This window comes from Psammomys obesus, unplaced genomic scaffold (genome assembly GCF_907164565.1).
Source record: "Psammomys obesus unplaced genomic scaffold, mPsaObe1.curated_primary_1811, whole genome shotgun sequence".
Lineage (NCBI taxonomy): Eukaryota > Metazoa > Chordata > Mammalia > Rodentia > Muridae > Psammomys > Psammomys obesus.
This window is the reverse complement of record NW_026590859.1, coordinates 5159145-5180624: the sequence shown is the minus strand read 5'-3', so window position 1 is coordinate 5180624 and position 21480 is coordinate 5159145. Positions and strand designations below refer to the sequence as shown.

Below are 21480 nucleotides of genomic sequence, written 5' to 3'. Positions count from 1 at the left end.
CTCCGTCCCAGAAATAGCATCTGTCATGACACTCTGCGTCTCTATCTCACTTCAACAATCTTGTTAAAGGGTAGGATGCTCAAGCATTTCTGGCTACCCCCTGCCTTGCTCTTCCTCAGTTTCTCTCATCCCACCCTGACAAAAACAGCATGGAACCAGATGACTTGCAATAATCTGGGGCCCAGGACACTAACCTACCGTCTGACCACCTCCATCTCACAAGCAGCAGGACAGAACCACCCCCCACTCCCACTTCCTTGCCACTGCAAGAAGAGAAAATCTCCCTAGAGAGCAGAGCCACTTGGCACTGATGCCAGCCAGACTCTACAGACTGGAACCCTCACCCTACTGATGCCTGGATTTGCCCTGTCTGATTTACCAATCCCTGATGCTGTGCTATTACATTGAGTAGAGCCACTTGTGGGCCTAAATGACCATGGGCTCATTCCCTTTTCTCTGTTCTTGATTCTTAAAGTTTCACACTAGATTCTTGTACCAAAGTACAGATATTCAAAGGGGGAAATGTACTGAAACAATTGAGTTATAAAGATAAGGACATGATAATAACTAGCAGGCGATTTCTACACTGAAAATGATGGAACACAAAACTATGTTTAAAGAGCAAAGACAATCAGTCGTGCTTATTAATAAAGCACTAGATTGTCCCTATCTGCCATGACCTTCGTGTTGTTTTGAGAGTTCTAGGTGGCTGAGATCATATCAACTTCACACTGAGGTTCCTCCGGCAACCTGTGCAGTTCTTTTTCCTACCTATGGAATCACACTGTGAGCCAGTTATGGGGTGCCGTTACCCAAACCAACAGCCACAACCCCATGGGATTGTGGAGGGTAACGATGGTTGCGAACAAGCCTGACGCTTTTCCTGCCCCTCACTGCTTTCGTGAGTCAGCCCTGACTCTCTTCACACCTACCGGATAGGAAGTCTCCTGCCAGAGAGATCATTTAGGGCTTAAAGGGAAAAGTTGCTTACTCATGAAGAAGATTTGGTAGGATGCTCACACATACCCTATCTGAGGCCAGAGCTGAGTCTTTAAGCACCATGCCAAGCTGTCTCCATTGAGACAACCAGAAGCATGGCTTCTAAAACTGAAATAAGGGGCATGTTTTAAAGACTCGCAGTATCTCAACAATGGGCTTATGTGGCACAAGGGAAGATGAGCTTACAGGGAAAGGGTAACTGAGTTGGCTGTTTGACCATCAGTGTAGAGATGCCACCATTACCTAGAGGTGAAAAAGGACTCGGCCTGTGGGTGTGTGAAGAACATTTTCAAAATTTAAGTCTGTGTCAGTTTAAAACTGAAACAAAAAGGAACAAAATTTAAGTTAAATGAGAGAAATGCAGAAATGCCTAAATGTGGTGGGCCCCCAGCGGGGATCGGGATCAGATAACACACGCTGTCCGTCATGTGTGGCTGGGAATAAGAGGGGTAGACATCCCAAGATAAAACTACAGTAAAGGTCCTACAAAAATATGGGACTAAGTCCAGTAACAGATCTCTAAATCTACTGTCCCGCCTCATTCAAATGACATAAAAACACAGACACAAAATGAGGAAAAACACACCCAAATGATGACTCATGGATCACTTTCAGTCCAATTTGAGCTAGACCAAGCAAGAAAAAGCAAGCTGTCTAGGAAAATAAGTATGCACATGATAAGAATGCTTTCAACACCCAGCAGGCCCCTGGTAGGAAAATTTAAAGTTTTTCCTATCACCCAAGACTCTTGTTTTATGTCAAAGAAACCTATTACCAAAATATGGCTGTGTCTAAGAAGCCTAACTCAGACATAAATGATTTGGAGGTTAATACTTAAAACATGTCTCACCGTAAGGATGATGTTCTGCTATTTTAAATTAAAACTGGAAAGCTTTTTCTTCAAAACGTTGTTTTTCCTGTGTTTTAGTAAGCTGGCTGTAGTTGTGACTCGAAGAAGAAAGAACCATTTGATGAAGCTCTACTGAGAGGGCAGAAAAGAGCTGGTGACAACTTGGTCACAGAGTTGTCACGAGTCTACCCCAAGAACGTCCCTCCACAGCCTGTCTTCCTAAGCGGCGGTGGCCTTGGCCTCTACCTACTTTCTCAGAGCAATGAGCTCCACTTCCCCGTGGGCCATGGCCTCCCCAGTCATGAGGAGGGGAGTGAGCCCTACAGCAGAGTGAGCCCCTGTCAGTTCTAAGATAGGGAAAAGAAAGACAAAGAGGGAAGAAGCCTAAAAGAGCAGGAAGGGAGCAAATTTGAAGGGAAAGGGGGTAAGATGGCAGGAGGGAGGCAATGGAGGAGACGAAGACAGGGTGAAAAGAGGGCCATGTTCTTAGGACCACGAGGTCCGAGGACCCTGGCGCCCTAGCCTGCTCTTCCCCTGAGGGAGAAACAGAGCCCATGTCTCTGAGGCCGTTACCTGGATGAGGTCGTCCAGCTCCGTGGAGTTGACGCAGGCATGCTGGGCTATGAAGGTCTGCTTCTGGATCACAATGGTGGTCCTCTGGGAGATCTCCTGAGGCTGCTCCAGTGCCTTGAACACCGTGGCTCCGATGATCAGGTAGAGCACGACCACCAGGAAAATCGTGGAGACTGTCTTCCATTTCATAACATTAATGGCCGAGTCACTCTCCACCCGGGAAGCGAGCACGGTGGGTTTTGCAGAGAACGAGAGCCTCGGTTTGGAGTTCTGAGCCGCAGACTTGGGATCCAGCAAGTCAGGGGCCGCCACTGACAACAGAGAATTGGGGTTAGGCGGGAGGAGTCTGGAAGCAAGGGGCTAGCTGCTTTGTTAGGGGGTCAGCCAGGGCTGGTGGGCGCAGGGTAGCGGGAGCTGAGGAGCCTGGCCCAGCACCCTTCCCTAGTCACTTGCAGAGCCATATATATGCTCAGGGAAGGGGGTGGGGCTTCTGCCCTCTGCTGCCATTGGACAGCAGGTGAATGGGAAAAAAATGAGTCAGACCAAGAAGGCAAAAACAAAACAAATAAAGGAGTGCCTAAGGGGTTTCTTGTTAACTTCTAGATTTGTTTCTGCCCATTGTACGTGTCAATGAAAATGCCTGGAGCTCCCAAAGACTGATGGTAGTAGAGAAGGTATTTGCTCCTGAGGAAGGCTCATGGCTAACTTCTGTACATCAGACCTTCCCACTACAAGTAATCAGAATAAAGAGCGTTTGCTGTTTGCGTTTTCCAATTTCTTGCAGTGAAGGGATTGCAACCAGCGCTGTTCAAGACATAGTGCATACTTTCTGGTGGGAACAAAGCACTTGGTCCACTCATATCTGGTGTCCCTCTTCCAAAGTGGACACAGTAGGAAGCCTGGTTTTGCGATCTCTTACGTCTTTAAAGCACAAAGGGTATTGCAAACTCTTGAGCCACCACAGCCAAGACGTGAGAATGTCCCTCCACTTCGCCAGCCAAAGGCTGAAGAGGCCAGCACACTGCTTACACCTTAAGAGTCTGCGCTCTCTGCATGAGGCTAATTGCGCCATTAGAGCTCCCAGATGCTGTGAGGTGACTCCAGCTCCATCTATTATTTATCCCGACTCTTCAAAATCATCATTAATGGCTTTCATTTTAGAAAATACAAAAGCTGTCCAGTGGCCACTCACCACAGAGGGAAAACAAGCCATTCCCCACACAGTAGTTGTTTGGAGAGGCAAGAACGGGCTAAGGTGGGTTAACAGAATGGCTGAAAGATGGGAACACACACCAGCACGAGTCATCGGTTTGAGGCTCGTCACTTACAAAATACGCCGGATCACTGCCGTGTATGCAATATAGGTTTCATTAAAGCATAATCTAAAATTTACTTTTCCATAGGCAGTTAACAAACCCCCCATAGAACTGCACCCCGCAGCCCCCGAAATTACTCAAGGGGGAGGCAGTCTTAGCGTCAAGTTCCACACAGCCTGCCCTCGTGCCTAACACTGTGTGAATATGGAGGCTTCCACGGCGGGGTGTGAGCTCCTGAGGTGTGTCTCCAGCTGCCCATCAGAAGGACACTTTCCCAGCAGTTGTCTGCTGCACTAGAGGAAGGAGAGCCGGGAAATGAAGGCAGATGACAGGCTCTCCTCAAGCAGCCAAGGTCACGGGATGTCCTGACTTTGAAGAGATGAAACCAGAGTGGACGTGAGGACACAGCCCCCGCCCCCAGCCGCAGCAGCAGCAGCAGCAGCAGCAGCCCTCACCGAGGCTCCAGACTCCCGGAGTCTCCGTGGGGTCAGCTTCCTGAGTGAGGCTCAGCCCACCGCCTACAGGTGTGACCGCCTCCCTCTCCGCCCACTCGCCTGTTCTGGGCAAGGCCGCAGACTACCGGGCCCCTTTACTCTACCGGCAAGGGCGATGCCACTCACATTAAGCACGCGAGCAGGTGTTGGCTGTTTGGATCTTTAAGCGCTAATAGAAGTGCTTACAGCCGTTAGAAACCACTGTGACCTGTGGCCAGCACTCCTCCACACTTCCCTGCCTTCAGAATCTGACTGAAATATGATCTAAAACTGAGCCAGCTTTGAATTAACACACACGCACAGCAGAGGAGACCTGCACCACCTCTAACAAACCTCCCCGACTCCCCAAGGGACTGATTTTTACCCTTTGTCACCTAATTCTCTTTGTCAGAGAATTAGAAACCACTGCCACTGTTTACCCAGCCCCAGCCTGAAATCCTACCAAGATACTGTCGTGATGCACTGCGGGAGAGAGAGGGCAATGGTATTCTCTCTCTCTCTCTCTCTCTCTCTCTCTCTCTCTCTCTCTGTGTGTGTGTGTGTGTGTGTGTGTGTGTGTGTGTGTGTGTGTTAGGCTGATAAATTTCCAGAGAATGATACATTCTTTTAAGCTGTGGCCTTATATTTAATTAGCAGAAATAGATAATGCACAATTGGCAGATTTAACAGACAGACGATGGTAGAATACAAAATAAATATTTAAACAAAACAACAACCAGAAAACCAGCCTTTCCTCCCGCCTGATCTAGACTCTGATTCCCAGCCTCCACTGTTTGGAGCTCGCGGAGAGGTTGGTTTCCACACACCCTCAACACCATCACTACCTCTCCCCTCCCCCAGCGCTCTGCTCTTCATGCTCCCGGTCTCTGGTCCTCACCCATAACTGTCTATTCCCGCCAGCCACCAGTGCCCCCGAAATGGCAGCAGAAGCAAGCTTTTCATTTTCTTTCCCCCAGCAGCCCTGCGTGTCCCCCATGCAATGGGCAACAAGTGTGACAGGGCCACCGTGCAACCTGCTTGCGGGCTACTCTCCAGGGCTGACCCTCCTCTCTGGAAACTGTCTCAAGATGCACCAAACCCACACCCGAGGGAGGCAAACGCAAGAAACCCAGGCACCAGCGGAAAAGCGCGAGACGGAGCCAGGAATGGATCCCCAGCCGGGGCTGGGGTCGCCAAGCCAGGATCACATCCAAACCACAGAACGGAAAGGAAGATGAGGAGCCAGGGGACCTCCGCCACCCTCCCGGGAGGGAGAGCGCACGGCCGGGGTGGGTTCCCAGAGGTCTCACCTCCTGCGGTATAGCCGGGTCTCTCCCGCGAGGCGCTGGCAAGCATGAGGCATGCAGCATTCACAATGTTTGTTTGTTTGTTTGTTTGTTTAAACAGACTTGATGCTTTTATTTTTTTCTTTCTCTCTTTCTTTCTCCTTTCTTTCTTTCTTTCTTTCTTTCTTTCTTTCTTTCTTTCTTTCTTTCTTTCTTTCTTTCTTTCTTTCTTTCTTTCTTTTCCTTTTTTTTTTTTTTGTTACCAACACGCCATTGTACTCACTCCTTATTCCAAGACGGGCTGCGCTCTCCAAGCTGCACGGGCAGGCATTTTCCCCCGGCTTTGTTTTACAAGGTGGGGAGAGCGGGGCTGGAGGCGGGAGGGGTGTGGGGGGGGGGAGCGTGAGAAGAAACGAAATCCCGGGAAGGAGGGGACACCAGAGGCAGCAGGCTGGGCAGAGGGCGAGGCCGAGGCCAAGTTGGGCTAGGACGCCGCCGCCCCCGCGCGCGCTAGGTCACCCCGAATGCACGACCGCCTGGGGTCCGGCGCGGGCCCTGGCTGCGCTCGGCCGGTGGCTAGGTGCGCTCGGCCGGCTGCTCGGCGATGCCCGGGGCTCGGCGCGGGGGCGATGGCTGCAGCCCGCGCGGCCGGGAGCCCGGGTGTCTTTGTGCCGCGGCCCCGCGCAGCCCCTCTCCGCATGTCTTTGTGCGGCGCCCCGCCTGGCCCGAGCCCCGCCGGGCGCCCGCAAGGGGGGGTGTGGCCCGGGGTGGCCCGCCCGGCCCGGAGCTCCACTCTCCCCTCGCCTCGCCGCTCTTCCCTCCTTTCTGAACTCCCTCCTCCTGCCTCTGCTGTATCCCCGCCCGGGCTCGTCCCCCCGCCGCGCCCCCCTCCCATCCCTATGCGCGTCCGCGGCGCCCCAGCTGCCAATGCGTCCTCCCCGCGGCGCCCTCGGCCCGCCTCCCGCCCGGGGCCAGCTTGAGTCTCACCTGCACCCAACACCCAGGGTCCCACCACCTCCTGCTCTAGCTGTCAGTGTGAGTCCTCCATGGGGCTCCAAGTCCTGCCTTCTTGGAGTCCCGGTGTAGGAGAAGCCCCAGATCCCAGCATGTGAGTATCTTCTTCGCTAGCGCCCCTCCACTAGGGTGGCACAGGAGACACCACCCCGCCAGTGGCCTGTGAGCTTCAGATCGGGGGTCCCCGCAAAAGGCTACGGGGTCTTCTAAGGTCACGCTTCGGAAGGGTTAAGAAATAGTCTCTGCACACTCAGGGCTGCTTGATTTGGGCCTGGAGTTCCTGAGTCAGAAAGGCACTGGATGCCCAAATCAGGGGGAATGGAGGAAAACAATCTGCTATCCAGTCCCAAGGCTCAGGCCAAAGATGCTGAATGCTCTGGGCTTGGGCGGGTGTGAGGCCGGAAGACAGCCACCCTCAGGCTGAGCTTGTTCGCTGCCCCCTTCCCAACACCCATTGAAACCCCAGCTTGGTAGACAGCAGTTCTGCCCAGACACCTGAAGGGCAGCATCTGAGCTGCCGAACTCTTGAGGACGAGGGCTGATTTAGAACAGAACTGGCAGAGAAAAGGGAAGGAGATGGAAGGCTACCTGTACTCAGTGTGGTCCTTTAAAACCGGCCTGTCCCCAGCTGACCACCACCTTCTGCCCCATCAGCTGTGCACAGCCAGTGGTTTCCCAGGTACACGCAGGGAGCCACAGTCACAGCCTTGGCTGGAGCATGAACCTCGTAAGTCCTTTACAGGACTCCAACATCAATGATTTTTTGTTGTTGTTGTTGTTGTTGTTGTTCTATTTTTGGTTCCAGGATAATCCCAGCACCTGTTCCCTCTGCTGAAATAAAGACTCCATCTCGCCCCAATTTAAGAACGTTTTTTCCTTGACTTCTGGTCTCAAAAGTGACGTGTCATTTAAAAATATACCAGTCTGATCTCCCTACCAGACTGAGACCCTCTCAAGCTTCTAGGTCACAGCTCATGCTGTTGCCTCACCCGGTTGACTCATTTCACTTCATGCCTTTCTGGGCCCCACAGCCTTCTCTTTCTCTCTCCCTCTCAGTTTCTCCCAAAACACATGCTCCTCACACCTTGCAGGACTAAAGGATTTCATCCGTAGAGTTCTGTATGCAGAATATGCCTGTGCACAGAAGTGACTGCATCAGGGATTCATTTTAGGGGCTTGGCTCACACAGTTCCTGAATCTTGCAAATCCCTCTGGAATCCCAGAGCAGCTGGGAGGCTTGAGGCACATTGACTCCAGGTCTCTCTTGCTTCTGAGTGGCTGATGCCCACCTACAAGTCTAGAGTAATCTGGAGCTAACTCCACAGATAAAATGTCTCCACAGCAGTCTTTCAGTGCTGGACTGGCTTTCAGCAAGAGCTTCCATGCTGGGTGAGGTTTCTGGAGAGCCCCAGTTAGGCATCTTACCATGTGCTTTGCCTAGTCATCTTCACCCTTGTCACAGACTATCCTGTGGGCTCTGGGAGGGCTGACACCATGTCCCATTACACCCAGCACAAGTGAGGGGTGCTGTGTTCAAGGGGAGGAGTTGTCAATGATGAGATTTTCATTCTCCTGTTTCCCTCCAAGCATCCAGAGCAAGTACACCCAACTTACACAGAGAAACTGTGTACACGGACAAACTGAAACTTGAAATATTTTTTCACTACACAGCCAAGTTGTTGCCTGCATGAAATGACCCCAGGCTATCCTTCCAGTTTCTCCCCCTTCCCTTCCATTTCTTTGCTTTCCCTAAGTTTTTACAAACCTTGGGGATACTTTTCCTTCTCTGCATCTTCTTGCCTTGATTGGTTTTCTGTCAAATAAGTGACTTCTCAACACACTGAGACAGCCAGCATCACCCCTGTGGGTTTCTGTGCTCCATGGCTCCATGGCCCCACAGCTTCCCCGTTCCCACAGGCAGGCTTTCAGTTTCCCCACCAATCCCGACGCTGGATTGCCATTCTCCCTGCCGGCCCACCAGCATCCTGTGTGCTGGGTGCTTTGGTTGATGTGAGAGAACATGGGGACAGGAGACCTGGCTCATCTGATAAGACCATTTGCTGCTGTAGAAGAGGATCTAAGTTCAGGTCCCAGCAACTACATGGTGGCTTCCAACCATCTGTTACTCCAGTTCCAGGATTCCTGATACCCTCTTCTGACCTCCGGGGGCACTATACAAACCTGGTGCACAGAAATGCATGCCAGCAAACACTCACACACATAAAATAAAAACAAATGTCTAAAACAAGAAAGAAAAGCAAACAGAAAAGATTCTGAACCATGCCAATGAAACTTACTCCAACAAGCTGAAACCGAGAGGACCACAGAAGCACTGAGGCCTTGGCTGACTCTGGCCTCAGTCCACACCAGCCCCACCGTCCTTCCTTCAACAACCCTGCCCCTTTAAGGGACTTTGTAGGACAAAGACATGCACTGGAGTGTGTGAAACATGAGGAGGGCCAGATTGTGTGTCACTGAAACTAGAAAAACAAGGAAATGGGCGGATTGTTCTGTTAGCCACGCTCACACCTTAATCCGTGCACCCCAGCCTCATCAGGAGTGTAATGGAAGGTCAGAGAGTCGAGTTCCTCATGGTTCAGGGCTTCACAGGCCTTATTTTTTTAATGCACAGTGATGATATCGGGCTCCCACAAAGCCTCCTTCTGGTCCTTTCAGAGGATAGATATGCCATGATCCAACTTGCAGCAGCATGAACACAGAGCTCCATTTCATGTTATTTCTGCCCTTTATTGATCCTTGCCTACTCAGAATGCCCTCATGGGGGAAAAAGCACTAAGAAATGAGCATGTTTCTTTGTTCGTTGTTTTGACCACATCAAAAGAATTCTGTGAGCATCCTACGTCGGCCACTTCTGAACCCTGAGTGGGAAGAGGTTCTTTATCAGTTTCCTGATCTACCATGGGGGAGTCAGGAAGAGCCCACATGTGTCGTCACCTTCACAGTACTATAGTGGACTACGTGAGGCAACTAGCCTAGAAACAGAAAGGCTCACACCATCCCTGAAGGTTCCACCACAAAGCCACATGGTCCCACTCAGTAAGCCTCTGACCTCATGAAGGCCTCGTGAAGGCAGAGCTGCCATAGCTATACCACTTCCATCGTAAGCAAAGGAGCTGATGAGCACCACCGGGCAGCCCGCGTCCCACAAGCTGCCTTTGAGCCCAGCTTCCAGGGACCTAAAGCCCTCCCTCCAGGCCCCACTGCCCACCCGTCCACAGAGCTTCCTACTGAATACTGCCACCCTGAGGACTTCAACTTGCACACAGGAGCCTTTGGGAGAAATTCTAGACCCAAACACTGACACCACTTACGTTTTAATATGGTAATTTATCCAGTAGCCTGACAGCATGAACAGGGAGCTACTGATGAAGCCAGACCACCAACAAATTCCAGCTCCTGGACATATTTTATTTTGTTATTTATTTAGTCTTCTGGGTCACAACATTCTACGGTTCTGAGGAGGAACAAAGCATACTGGTCAGATAGTTTCTGTTGCCTACTCCACACTGAGCAGGTCTATAGCAAGGATGCTTCCTTCAGAATGGCCTGAGGAGGGTAGCATACGTGAGCACACCTGCAGCACCTCAACACACGGCATTAAGAAACCTATAGGGCCTGTGGCAGTGTGTTATGTTGAAAGCCCAGAGAAGGCACTTCTGAGGAAGTGAGCCTATGAGTGAGCTGAGCCTATGTGTGAGCTGAGCACACGTGTGAGGATGTAACAAATATAAGGAAGGATGGTCCCCAACAGAAGAGCCTGACCAAGGCCGGTGGAGGACACAGCTGGGAGAGCACGGGGAGCTCAGCCCGGGGACCAGGGCAGGTGGGGTGAATTACACTGCAGCAGAAAAGAATCGACATGGGCTCTAAGAGGCACCAGATGCCAGTCAGATCAGAGCTGTGCAGCTGCATTCAGAAGGCAATCCTTCAAGACCAGAGTGTGATTGTTTTGAAGACTGTATGTGCTCACAATTATAGTGTGTCCATCAGAATGGACGTTAGAAATCTCTGGGGAGACAAGACAGGTGTGCAGAGGGTCCAGGCAAGCACTATGTGGGACGGGGCATCACCTGGAGGGGCTGGGAGGACCCACAGTGTTCCCCCACATGCAGAGATCTGATGTCTTGTGACTTCAGGGAGATCTGAGAACTGTCACCACAAATCCCCAGGAGACACTAATGCTATAACCCAAGGACTGCACTTTGGGAACCATTTGATAAGAGATGGGATCCAGGCTGGTCTGCCATGAGAGTACATGCTCACTGGGTAGTTTCTAGGAGTGTTGGGAAATCCGGCTCAACATCAGGGTAACTATTGGCAGATCATGGCAGACACGCACATATGTCATATTAAACCTCAACTTCAAAGTGTGAGGTGCAAAGGCTTTTCCATTTTTAACACAGCATTTCTTTATCAGTTAATTTTCTGGTGCTATGATGAAACACCATGACCAGAAGCAACTTATAAAAGAAAGAGTTCATCTAGGCTCATAGTTCCAGAGGGTAAGCGTCCATCATGGCAGTTGGAATGGCAGCAGGGGCAGACATGGCAGCTGGAGCAGGAAGCTGGGAGCTCTCATCCTCAACCACAAGCCAGAAGTAGAGATAGAGTGAACTGAAGGTAGTATAGGAACCAAAACTCTCAAAACCTGCCGCAATGACACACTTCCTCCAGCAAAGCCACAGTAAAACCTCCCCAACAGCGCCACCAACTGGAGAGGAGGTGTTCAGATACTCAAGCCTGTGTGGGACTTTCCCCATTCCAAACACAATAGCCTTGTGCCCCTTCCCTGGTAGCTTTCTCAGTTCCTGATGGCTGCCCCACGCAGGCGCTGCTTCGTATAAATCCCAGGTCGCTGAGGGCCTCTACCAGCCCCACAGTCTCTGCTGTGCCTTCGCTTGAGACCACAGCCTTTGCTAGTGCCAACCCTAGTTCTGGGAGAGACAACTGAGCACTTCGTCTGAGGTTTCCCGGGCAAATAGACAATGCCAAGAGTGACTCCCTGAAGATGTGTTCGACTGAGAGCAAAGCTGCCGGTGTTCTCGCCTATGCCTTTTGCTCTCCTTTTATGCTTTTGTATCTGCAACTGAATGAACAAATGCAAAACCCAAGGCCATATGCTAGACTTACAGAAGATTTAACATTAGCCCTCCATGTATTACCCCAGGCCATATTTACTCTAGAAAAGAATCCTAAAATACAGGTAATGCCTTTATATTAGATTCAAAATTTGGTAAAGTGTTCAGGGACTTTCTACATTCCCTAAAATGGGACTCAGGCACTTTGACTCCCTGACAGGTCTATCCCTGTGTCCTCTTGTTCACGGCTCCCTAATGGCCCCATCTCCACTAAGAACCAGTCCCTTTCCACACTGCAACAGCACGGACCCCTTGCAAGTAAAATGTGCAGGTGCTGGAATCCTCAGCACCCTCTTTCTCTGGTGCCTTCCACAAGCAGGTTACAGTGTGAAAGGTGCCCCAGGGCCATGCATACTCCTGAGGAGAAGAAAGAAGGGGAAGAGGGAGGATGGGGAAGGAGGAGGGAGAACAAAGGGACGAGGGAGGGAGAGATGAGGAAAGGAAGAGAGAGCCAAGTGTGTGAAGACCCTTCATTTGTAATTTAATCCTCATACGAGCCACATGAGACAAAGGACACAGTTCTCGTGAAACAAACCACAGAGCACTCAGCCTTAGAGCAACCAACTAACCTCCCTGAATAACATGGGCCAGCGAGTGCGCTGAGCTACAGGGCTGATCACCAAGAGCTTCAGTTTCTCTCCTTCATGCAGCCACCCGCTCAATGCCAGCTTCCTGAACGCATCCTACCACTTCTCCATGAGCCTTCGCACATGCCAGCTCTGCCAGCATGGACTGTGCCTGCCCCCTTCCTTCACAGAATGCGACTTGCATTCACCCAGCAGACCTCAGCTAAAACACCTCTCAGGAAAATTCAGCCCAGGGCCCCAACACATCTTAAAGGGCACCCCACACCCTTGCTTATGGCTTTGCTGTCGTAAAATGTTTATTCAGACTGACTTTTGTTACTAATGGAGCAAAGGCGGGGGTGGCTAAAACAATAGATATGTGTGGTCTGCCTCCTGAACCAGAGGGCAGAAATCAAGGTGTCCAGGGGCCAGGCTCAGAACCCTAAGAACTCCCCAGGGTGAGTTCTGTTGAATGCCAGCTCCTGAAGTTGGCTGGAATCCATGGTGTTTTTTGGTCTAGGGACAGCACGCCCATTCCTGTATCCTTGTCTTTCTTCATATCATGTGTGCCCTCTGAGTGGTCAGTTTCCATGCCTTTTTAAAAGATATCAGTAGTCATGTTCAGGCCTAATGACCTCATCTTAATCGTATCTGCAAAGACCATATTTCCCAGTAAGGTCACATTCCAAGGTGCTGGGATTAAGATTTTATTTATTTTTCCCAAAAACTGGTTGTGGGGAAATACAATTCAGCCTATAACAGTGCCTGCAAGACTCAAATAAAGAGACCTTGGCATCTTGTTCCTCTTCACTATAGCCAACACACAGTAAGTACAAAAATCAATGCCTATTCCGTGAGTCAAAGCCCCTAAGAAGCGTAACTGAGAGAGCTCAGCCATCAATCAGGGGTCCAGATCTCAAAGCCCACGCACCATGCGCGTATAGAGTGTGTATCAGGAACAGAGCAAACATTTCAGTCAGCTCTAATTGCTTCCTGACAGCAGGAAACACTGACCCAGTGTCTGAGAGAACTTCCGATGTCTTAGAAGCCAGATTTTCAAATTATTTCAGAAACTTTCTCTAATTTTCAAATTGAGGAAAATCAGATTTCAAAGATGAGCAATTACTGACAAGACAAGAGAAAACAAAAGCTTCCGCAGGCTGACCGTGGTCCTGAGGATGCCTGGCCACAGCTGCTCTGTCAGCGCAGCCTCTGAGAGCCCAGGAGTACAGCTGCCATAAAACGACCATCGGGTTATACAGTCTGTGCTGCAGTGTCTCGTTTTGATTGCTCCCACACAGGGCTAGCACGCAGAAGGCTCTCCCCTCTCTGATATAAAACTGAAGGGCTGTCAGGAAAAACACAAAGCCTTCAAGGTAAGTAATCCTTTACTACGATGTCTGGGGAAATTCCTGCTAAGCACAGATAGGGTATGGCCCCGTGCTGTACAAACAGTACCCTCACGTCACTCACAGCTAGCCCTCGTTGGATCCTTCACCACTGCTACCTTCCTTGTGAGGTCACTGAGGTCGTGAGCCCTCTCTGGCTGTGACAAATGCCAGAGGTTACTCAGCCTGTCCAGAGATAAGGCTTACTTCTGGCTCCAGCTCAGGAGCTCTCCATCCATTCCTGGCAGGGGCTTTCACTGTGGGCTAGTGAGAGTGCACTGAGCAGCACACACAGACCTTTCACCTCACAGGGACAATCAGAGGACTGAAACAGGCTTGACCCTTGCAACCCATGCAAAGACGTGCCTCTTAAAGGATGGAAGGCCTCCATAAAGGCTCCACCATCTCCAAACAGCAGGGAGCCAGGCTTTCAATCATGACTGAGGTGGGGGAGGCCAATAGGAAGAGTTATTCATCTAATTTAAAATTTCCAGATCCAAACACTAGCTGTCCTTGTCTATGGGATCACTCCACCTCCTTCTAATCCATCAGATTCCTCTTCTTGAAGCTCCCACCAAAAGCATGCTCCTAAGCATTGCCTCAAGGGCCAGGGCCATGAACCAACTTACTGCTTCTGCAGATTCCCGAATTCATCTCCATTCTCCAAAGGGATGAGCCAGTCCTTCCCCTGAAAGCTGTCGATGCTTGCCTGATGAAATTGTTTCTGCTATACTCTTCTCCCAAGTTCCTGCTTAATTCCTGTGCACTTTTGTGACAGTGCTGTGTAGCCTGCCCTCCAGCAGGCTGCTTTGGAAGCCAATGGAAGAAGGGTGGTTACCCAGGAATGTAGTCATATTGCTTCTACACTCTGCAGGAAGCGGTGTCTGAAGAAGGCTCCGTGATGCAGAGGGCACCCTGACCTTTCCTAAGGAGCTGTTCAAAACATAAGGCTTCTCATTGGTCATTAGCACAGTCTGCCTCCGTGGGACAATGGACATGATTTGGTAATGAGCAGGTAAGAGTGTTAATCCTGGGTAGATGTGTCAACATCACACTCAAACCAACTATGCAACTACGCAAATGTGCTTATGGAGCATCAAAACACCCCTTGAAAGGCAACTCGGACCAACATAGCAGTTTCTATATTACAAAACCCTACAACCAAGACAGAAGCAAGAATTAACTGTGACATGGAAGGCTTAGTCTGACCCCTAAGTTCCTGTGACATACACTTCTTCATATATTAGATGAAAAATTCACTCCAAAACTTTGAGTTAGGTTATTGGTTATTTAGATTTCTTGAGACATCCAACTCACTGCACATTATGACTAAACTTCTCTGTGACATTATCCATGCGCTCATGTCTAGTGAACTTGTTAGATGCTGAGACACACTTATGGAACACCGTACCTTGTGTGGACTTCTCATTATGGCTGCCTTCCTCTGCTCAAACAGAGGCTAATGGGCAGTGAAGGGCCAGTACCTCACCTGAGTTCTTTTTGGCTTCTAAGCACACCGACCGAGTAGATATTTGAGTATTTTCTGAATTATTATTGTTATTATTTTATTGTATATGTATGGACGTTCTGCCTGCATATATGTCTGTGATCCTCATGCATGTGGTCCACAGAGGCCAAAAGGGTGTTGGATCCCTGAACTGGAGTTATGGGTGGTTGTGAGCTGTTTTGTTGGTGCTAGCAATCGAAGCTGGGTCCTGTGCAAGAGCAGGCAGCGCTTTTAACCACAGAGCCACCTCCCCAGCCCCTGTGTTTTCTTTGTGGAATGAACGGTGACAACATCACCATTACTCCCAGCACAGACACAAATCAGCTCCTATAATGTCCAGATGATGTGTTCCATTGTAACCGTGTTTATCACCAACAAACACTGAACTCATTACTTCTGAAACATGGGCAGTCCATGTGCTTCTCTCACATTCCTCATCATCACAAGGGGTTTAGATGACAGATTCACGGGGAGCACTCCGCCCACTAGGTGAAGATGGTGAACTGTCTAGATTTCAGTCCAGGCCCAGACAAATGTCACCTGTCTCCTCATCTGAGAAAGGGGAGTGAAAACTATAGCATTGCCAGTGTGTTAATGAGCCTGAGAGAGGAAACACTTGAAAATATGCTTTGAGTAGTGAGGGACATATCGCAAGACCTTGGTTAACACTGGCCACTGCTGTCACTGTCGTTGGCAGCCACAATCCAAGAAAGAAGAGAGACTCCTGAGATAAGAAGGAGATACAGAAAGGAAGAGGCCACTCATGTTCCAGAAGGATCCAGAAAACATTGGAAAGCTGCCTTTTAGGAATCAAAGGAACAGCTTGAGTCAGGGTGTAATCAGATAGCCCAAATGAGGGAATCAAACCCATCCCCATTCTGGAGAAAAGAGGATGTTAAGCGGTTCCCTCTGGGGTCAGCTAGTCTTTTATGCACTCCCTGTGTGAAGCCCTCAGAGGCAGTGAATCAGTGGGGGGTCTCAGTCAGCACTGTCAGAAAGGTGAGGGTGGGGCCACAGGGGCTCCCAGAAACAGACATAATGGACCTAGAAACAGCCACCCCAGCGTCTACTGTGCACTTAGTAAAGTTTCTCTTGGCCGTGGCCTCCAGGGTCTGAGCCGCGGCTCTCTGATGTCCCTGACATGGTGTTCAGCCGGTTTCCAGTCTCCTTAGAAATCCCCATTGCTCTACATGCTCGGGCTTTGGCAGATTTCGTTTTCCTTCCTGTTGAAGTTGTCCTCTGGACGCAGGTAAAAAGTCTTTTCTAGTAGCAGGATTTTGATTAAAACAATTTTTTTTTTCCGAACTATAGTTTGCTGGTTGCTAAGAGAACATTTGCTTGTAACAGCATATAAACATAGTAAGGGCCTGGAGAGAGTAAGGGCTCCAAGTCAGCAGGTAAAGTCACAGCACGATCGCTTTGACTCAGTGTGTGCCCTCTCTCCGTGCAGCTTTACCCCTCCTTCTCGCCACACTGCTGCACGAGGCTCGCTTTAATTAATACCCAGTTGTCAAATATTTGCAAAACTATTTTTAAGGATTGGTGGAAATCTGTTAGCCACTAAGGGTAGCTATGAATGCTATTTCATGATCTTTTTCATTTTCTTCCTGTTTTTGTGCATTTACTCCCAGCACTGGAATGCTACATTTTGTGGTGGTTTTTCTTTGGATGAAAATTGGGTGGAAAAAAAAAGAAATTTGCTTGGCATTTTCCATTGATATCCTCTCAGGAGGGGGGGCCGGTGCTGCATTGCTCAGATTCCAAGCTGACTCCCAGTGTTCCTGGTAATGAACTGTCCTGTTTCTGTTTTGTTTTGTTTTTTTTGACTGGAGTCACAGTTGTCATTTTTGGGTACAGCATTATATTCTTCACATGTACTAACTGTGTGCCAGACAGCATCGATCCTAACTGCAGCTACTTTCCCGGTGGCCCTGGACTTGAATATTGCATTCGGAGTTAGCCTTAGTCGGTGTTCATTGCTGTGAAAAGACACCATGATCACAGCAACTCTTACAATAGAAAGCATTTCATTGGGATGGGCTTATATCTTCAGAGGTTTGGTCCATTGCCATCATGGTGGGGAGAATGAGCGCACACAGACAGACATGGTTCTGGAGAAGATACTGAGAGTTCCGCATCTGGATCCACAGGCAGCAGGAAGAGACGGTCAGCCATGAGGCCTGGGTTAAGCTTTGGAAACCTCAGAGCTGGAGTTCAGTAACACACTTCCTCAACAAGGCCACACCTTTTAATCCTTCTCAAGTATGCCATTTGCTGATGACGAAGCATTCAAATATAAGACCCTGTGGGGACCAGTCTTATTCAAACCACCACAGAAGCCCTTGAATATATACCATAGCACAGTTTAGGCATTTAATAAAAATGTAATCATTTCTTCTATTTACACAGGATGATCTTAAATGCTTTAGGGAATGGGTAATAAAAACACAAAATTAGACAGCCATCACAGTAAAGCTGAGCACCCCAAGTTTCCATGAAAAACCCACAGTGAAACCCAAAGATAAATTTGGAAGGGATCATACAAGAAATGCCTACTAAAATGTATATGATTTATTTTAAAAAATTGCACAGTACATCAGCCAGTTGTATTTGGAGGACTGTTTTTTTTTTAATTACTTTGTTTGCAGTTTGTTGAAATAATAAATATGAAAGTAAATTTTAAAATGTGTGTGTGTTATACATGAATACACGAGAATGTCAGAGGACAACTTGTGGGAGTCCATTCTTTCCTCCTAAAATGTGGGTTCCAGGATGCACACTCAGGTCATCAGACTTAGTGACAAGCACCCATAAATTATGTTCTTTAAATCCACGACTGTGATACCTTGGCCATTATTCTGGTTTACGTTTGCTCAGAATCTTCTAGAAAAGGATCACCATGACTTCAGTTATTCTGTTTTGAGAACATACCATAAAGCATGGCATGACTGTGACTATCATGATGCATTGAGGCCCACTAATACCCTTTTCTCCTTCTTGAGGGTGAGTTGTTTGGAGCAGGGACCCTGTTGCCCCATGATTTATCCTTAGTGTCTAACATGTGGTAAATTCTCACTGAATTCTTGTTGAAATGAACTCAACTATTTTGAGAGTACCCAAGATTTGGGTATCAATCAATGGGTGAAAACAATGTGGCAACCAGACACAAGGGAATATTACTCAGACATAACAGTAATGACATTCAGTTGTTTGAAGCAGCACGGATGAAACTGGAAAACAGTACATCATTTTGAAAGTTGTTAGTTGTTACATATTTCAGAAGTACAAAGGAACTGGAATGTGACCATTAATTTGGATTTTAAAGTTGCAGACATTTCCAGATTTGCCTCAGATATATATTTTTTCCTTGCAGGAAAAAAATACAAGCAGATTTTCAGTTGAACTGAGCTCACCTGCTCCTTTCTTCTTTCTCTCCCCTCTCATGGAGCTGGCATTCTCCTGTGAGTTTAGATGTATTTTTCCAATGTGTGTATGCAGATACAAAAATATAAAGTAGTTTTACATTTCTATAAGTTACACTCTAAGAATTCTCTCCAACTTCCTATTTCATTACACATTTATGTCATCAGATTCATCCATGTTGTGGAATATAGAACTTTCTTAGAACCATACATTTTTCCCTTTCAAAACTGAAGCAAAATTATTTTCTATAAGCTACTTACATTAATTTTTTAAAATTACTGTGATAAAATATATAGACAGGAAGCAATAAGGAGAACAGGTTCACTGAAGTTTCCAGTTCCAGAAGGATAGTGTCCATCATGGCCCAAAAGACACCATAGGAGCCAGGGAAGACATGCAACAGGAGCAGAAAGCTGGCCCATCAAATTGCATCTGTTCTCAGGAAGCAGAGAGAGAACAAGGAGTCCTCTCCCCATCCCATAAGCGAGAAGTTTCCTCTTTTATCCTTCCCAAACAGTGTGACCAACTGGGAACCAAGTGTCCAAACCCATGAACCTAGGAGGGACATTTCATATTCAAACCCCACACTATAACTTGTCCTAAAGTTATGAAAATAAGGTTTATCTATAGGAACACAAGGCAAAGAGACGGACAAAGGATCTCTGCACACAGCCTCATGCCATCAGAACCTCTCTCTAGACTCACTCCTCTATAGAAGCCAGAGACCTGGGTTTAGACTGGGGATGAGAGGAAGAGGAGCTATCCACACTGGTGCATGGAACCTCACCTTACAGAGCCCCAAGACAACAGGATCCACACTTGCTCTGAGCAATGGCAAGGAGAGGAGGCCTGGATCCTTTTCAATATTTCAAGGAGATGTCCCCCTCCTTTCCCTCCCAACTTTTCTTGCAAAAGCATTGACATTGTTCACAGCAGACTAGGTCACACAAAAATGGCTGGAACAACATGTTTAGATTTTGTCCACAAATAAGAATGAAAGTTAGTGACTTAGAGAGAGAAACTTAATAGTTCATTTTATTAGCAAGTTCCAAAGAAATCACTTGTCTAGACAAATTTCCTTTTACTGCGTGGCTCCTAGGTGACTGATACGCGTTTAATGTGAAATTAAAACGTTACCCAATGTCTTGGTTAGGTGTCTAGTGCTGTGATGAAACGCTGTGGCCAAAAGTGACTTGGGAAGGGAAAGGTCTATTTCAGCTCTCAGCTCACACTCCGTCACTGAGGGTTGAGATGAGGATCCGATCAGGGCAGGAACCTCGGGGCAATAACTGAAGCAGGGACCATGGAGGATTTCTTCGTACCGACCTGCTTTCCACAGCAGGCTCTGCCTGCTTTCCTGCACAGCTTAGGACCACTTTCTCAGAGGCTGAGGACCAGGCTCGTCCACACCAATCAATAGTCAAGAAAATGACCAACAGACTTATCTACAGGGATTCTGATCAAGGGGTTTTTCTCAGTAGAGGTTCTTCTTTCCAGATGGCTCTAGCTTCTGTCAAGCTGACAGAACAACAACAACAAAGCCCAGCCGGGACACCAGGCCGTAACCGACCCTAGTAAGCACCTATATGGCCACTATGATAAAAATAATATTGGCTCTGAGATCTTCATATAGATCCTAAATAATTCAAATAATAATATGTTTTACATTACTTGGTTTAAGTGATGTCCCTTTTTTAATTTTATATTTTCTTCCTGAAAATATGGCTAAAGCTAAACATAAATCAAAGATTCTTTGGAAAAAAATAATAATTTTTTTTCTGTACCTCTGAGTTGCAAGTGTATGGACTTGAAGATTCCGATGCAACAGAATCCTAACTTAAAAAGGGGGAAAAATAAATGGAAACCACAAACATATAAGAGAATCTATCTCAGGGCTTCCACAAACCAGAACTGTCCATAAAAATCTATTACATTTTTGAAAGTTCTCTTCACAGAAAAAAAAAAAATGTAAATACTTGCTGGAAATGGTTAGATAAGTGTGTGGGATAAGAAAACAAAGCCTTGATTATGTAACTTCCAATTAGCCAATTTAAATCTACTTTAAACAAGTAGTGTGTTGGACTACCTCAGCATTTCAATCCCATATCATTCTTGCTTCCCAGAGACTCCTCAGATCAAAGAGCAACTCTGCCTAGCCTTATTAATTACTTTCATGTCTCTATGAAAAATGCCTGAACATCTTGAGGAGGAAGGCTCAGTGCGGGCTGTAGTTCCATCTGTGGCTTCTGGGATCCATGTTTCTGTGCCCATTAGAGGCAGAATATTATGGTGGCTAGAGAAGGCAGCAGGGAGTTTATCACACATGGGTCAGGAAGCAGGGAGATTGAGGGACACAGGAAGGAGCCATGGCAAGCTGCAGCCCCAAAGACATGCCCCCAAATGCCCATTTTATCCAGATAGGCCCGACCTGGCTCTTTCTCCACCTCCCAGTAAGACCACCATATGTGACTCCATGACAGGTTAATCCCCTGATTAGGTCAGAGCGCTCACATCTAAGGGGCCCTGGAAACCCCCGACACATCTGGGGTGTGCGATCCCAATCCTTGGGGTGCTTCTTAATCTAATCGAGTCATCCAGTGAAATTAGCCACCATGCTGCTTCACAGAAGAAAGCTCCTACACAAAAACCACCACAACACCTACCATCTCAAAATCACAGTAACAGGAAATGCTTTGCAAGTGAAGGTGCAGAGAAATTTAAGTACAGGTGACGTCATCACACAAGATGGGGCCAGGGCTTACCTATTGAACAGCTCTGCCTTCCCTGACGCAGCAAGCTGAGGGCCAGACAGAGTGGTCCCACCTCCAGCCCCTGAACTCTGTCCTCTTGAGTAGTCCTGACCTCTTCTTCCCTACCAGGGTCCCGCTGTGCCACAGCAGGCCAGGGACTACCGAGTTTTCTGCTC

The 21480-nt window shown here is 48.2% G+C and overlaps 1 protein-coding gene across 3 annotated transcripts in view; it reads right to left on the bottom strand.

The window, feature by feature from the left end:
* Positions 1 to 21480, bottom strand: part of Kcnk2 (potassium two pore domain channel subfamily K member 2) — a 166870-nt gene that overhangs the window by 107197 nt on the left and 38193 nt on the right. The window contains exons 1-2 of one of the 3 annotated variants that reach the window (XM_055609259.1): positions 5522 to 6351; positions 2423 to 2733 (exon numbers count right to left, since the gene is read on the bottom strand). In XM_055609259.1, the coding sequence (XP_055465234.1) occupies positions 2423 to 2733; positions 5522 to 5567 (357 nt within the window). In that variant the 5' untranslated portion in view covers positions 5568 to 6351. Of the gene's footprint in view, positions 1 to 2422; positions 2734 to 5521; positions 6352 to 21480 lie in introns of those variants that run through there. The other 2 variants (XM_055609261.1, XM_055609260.1) reach the window with 2 other exon arrangements.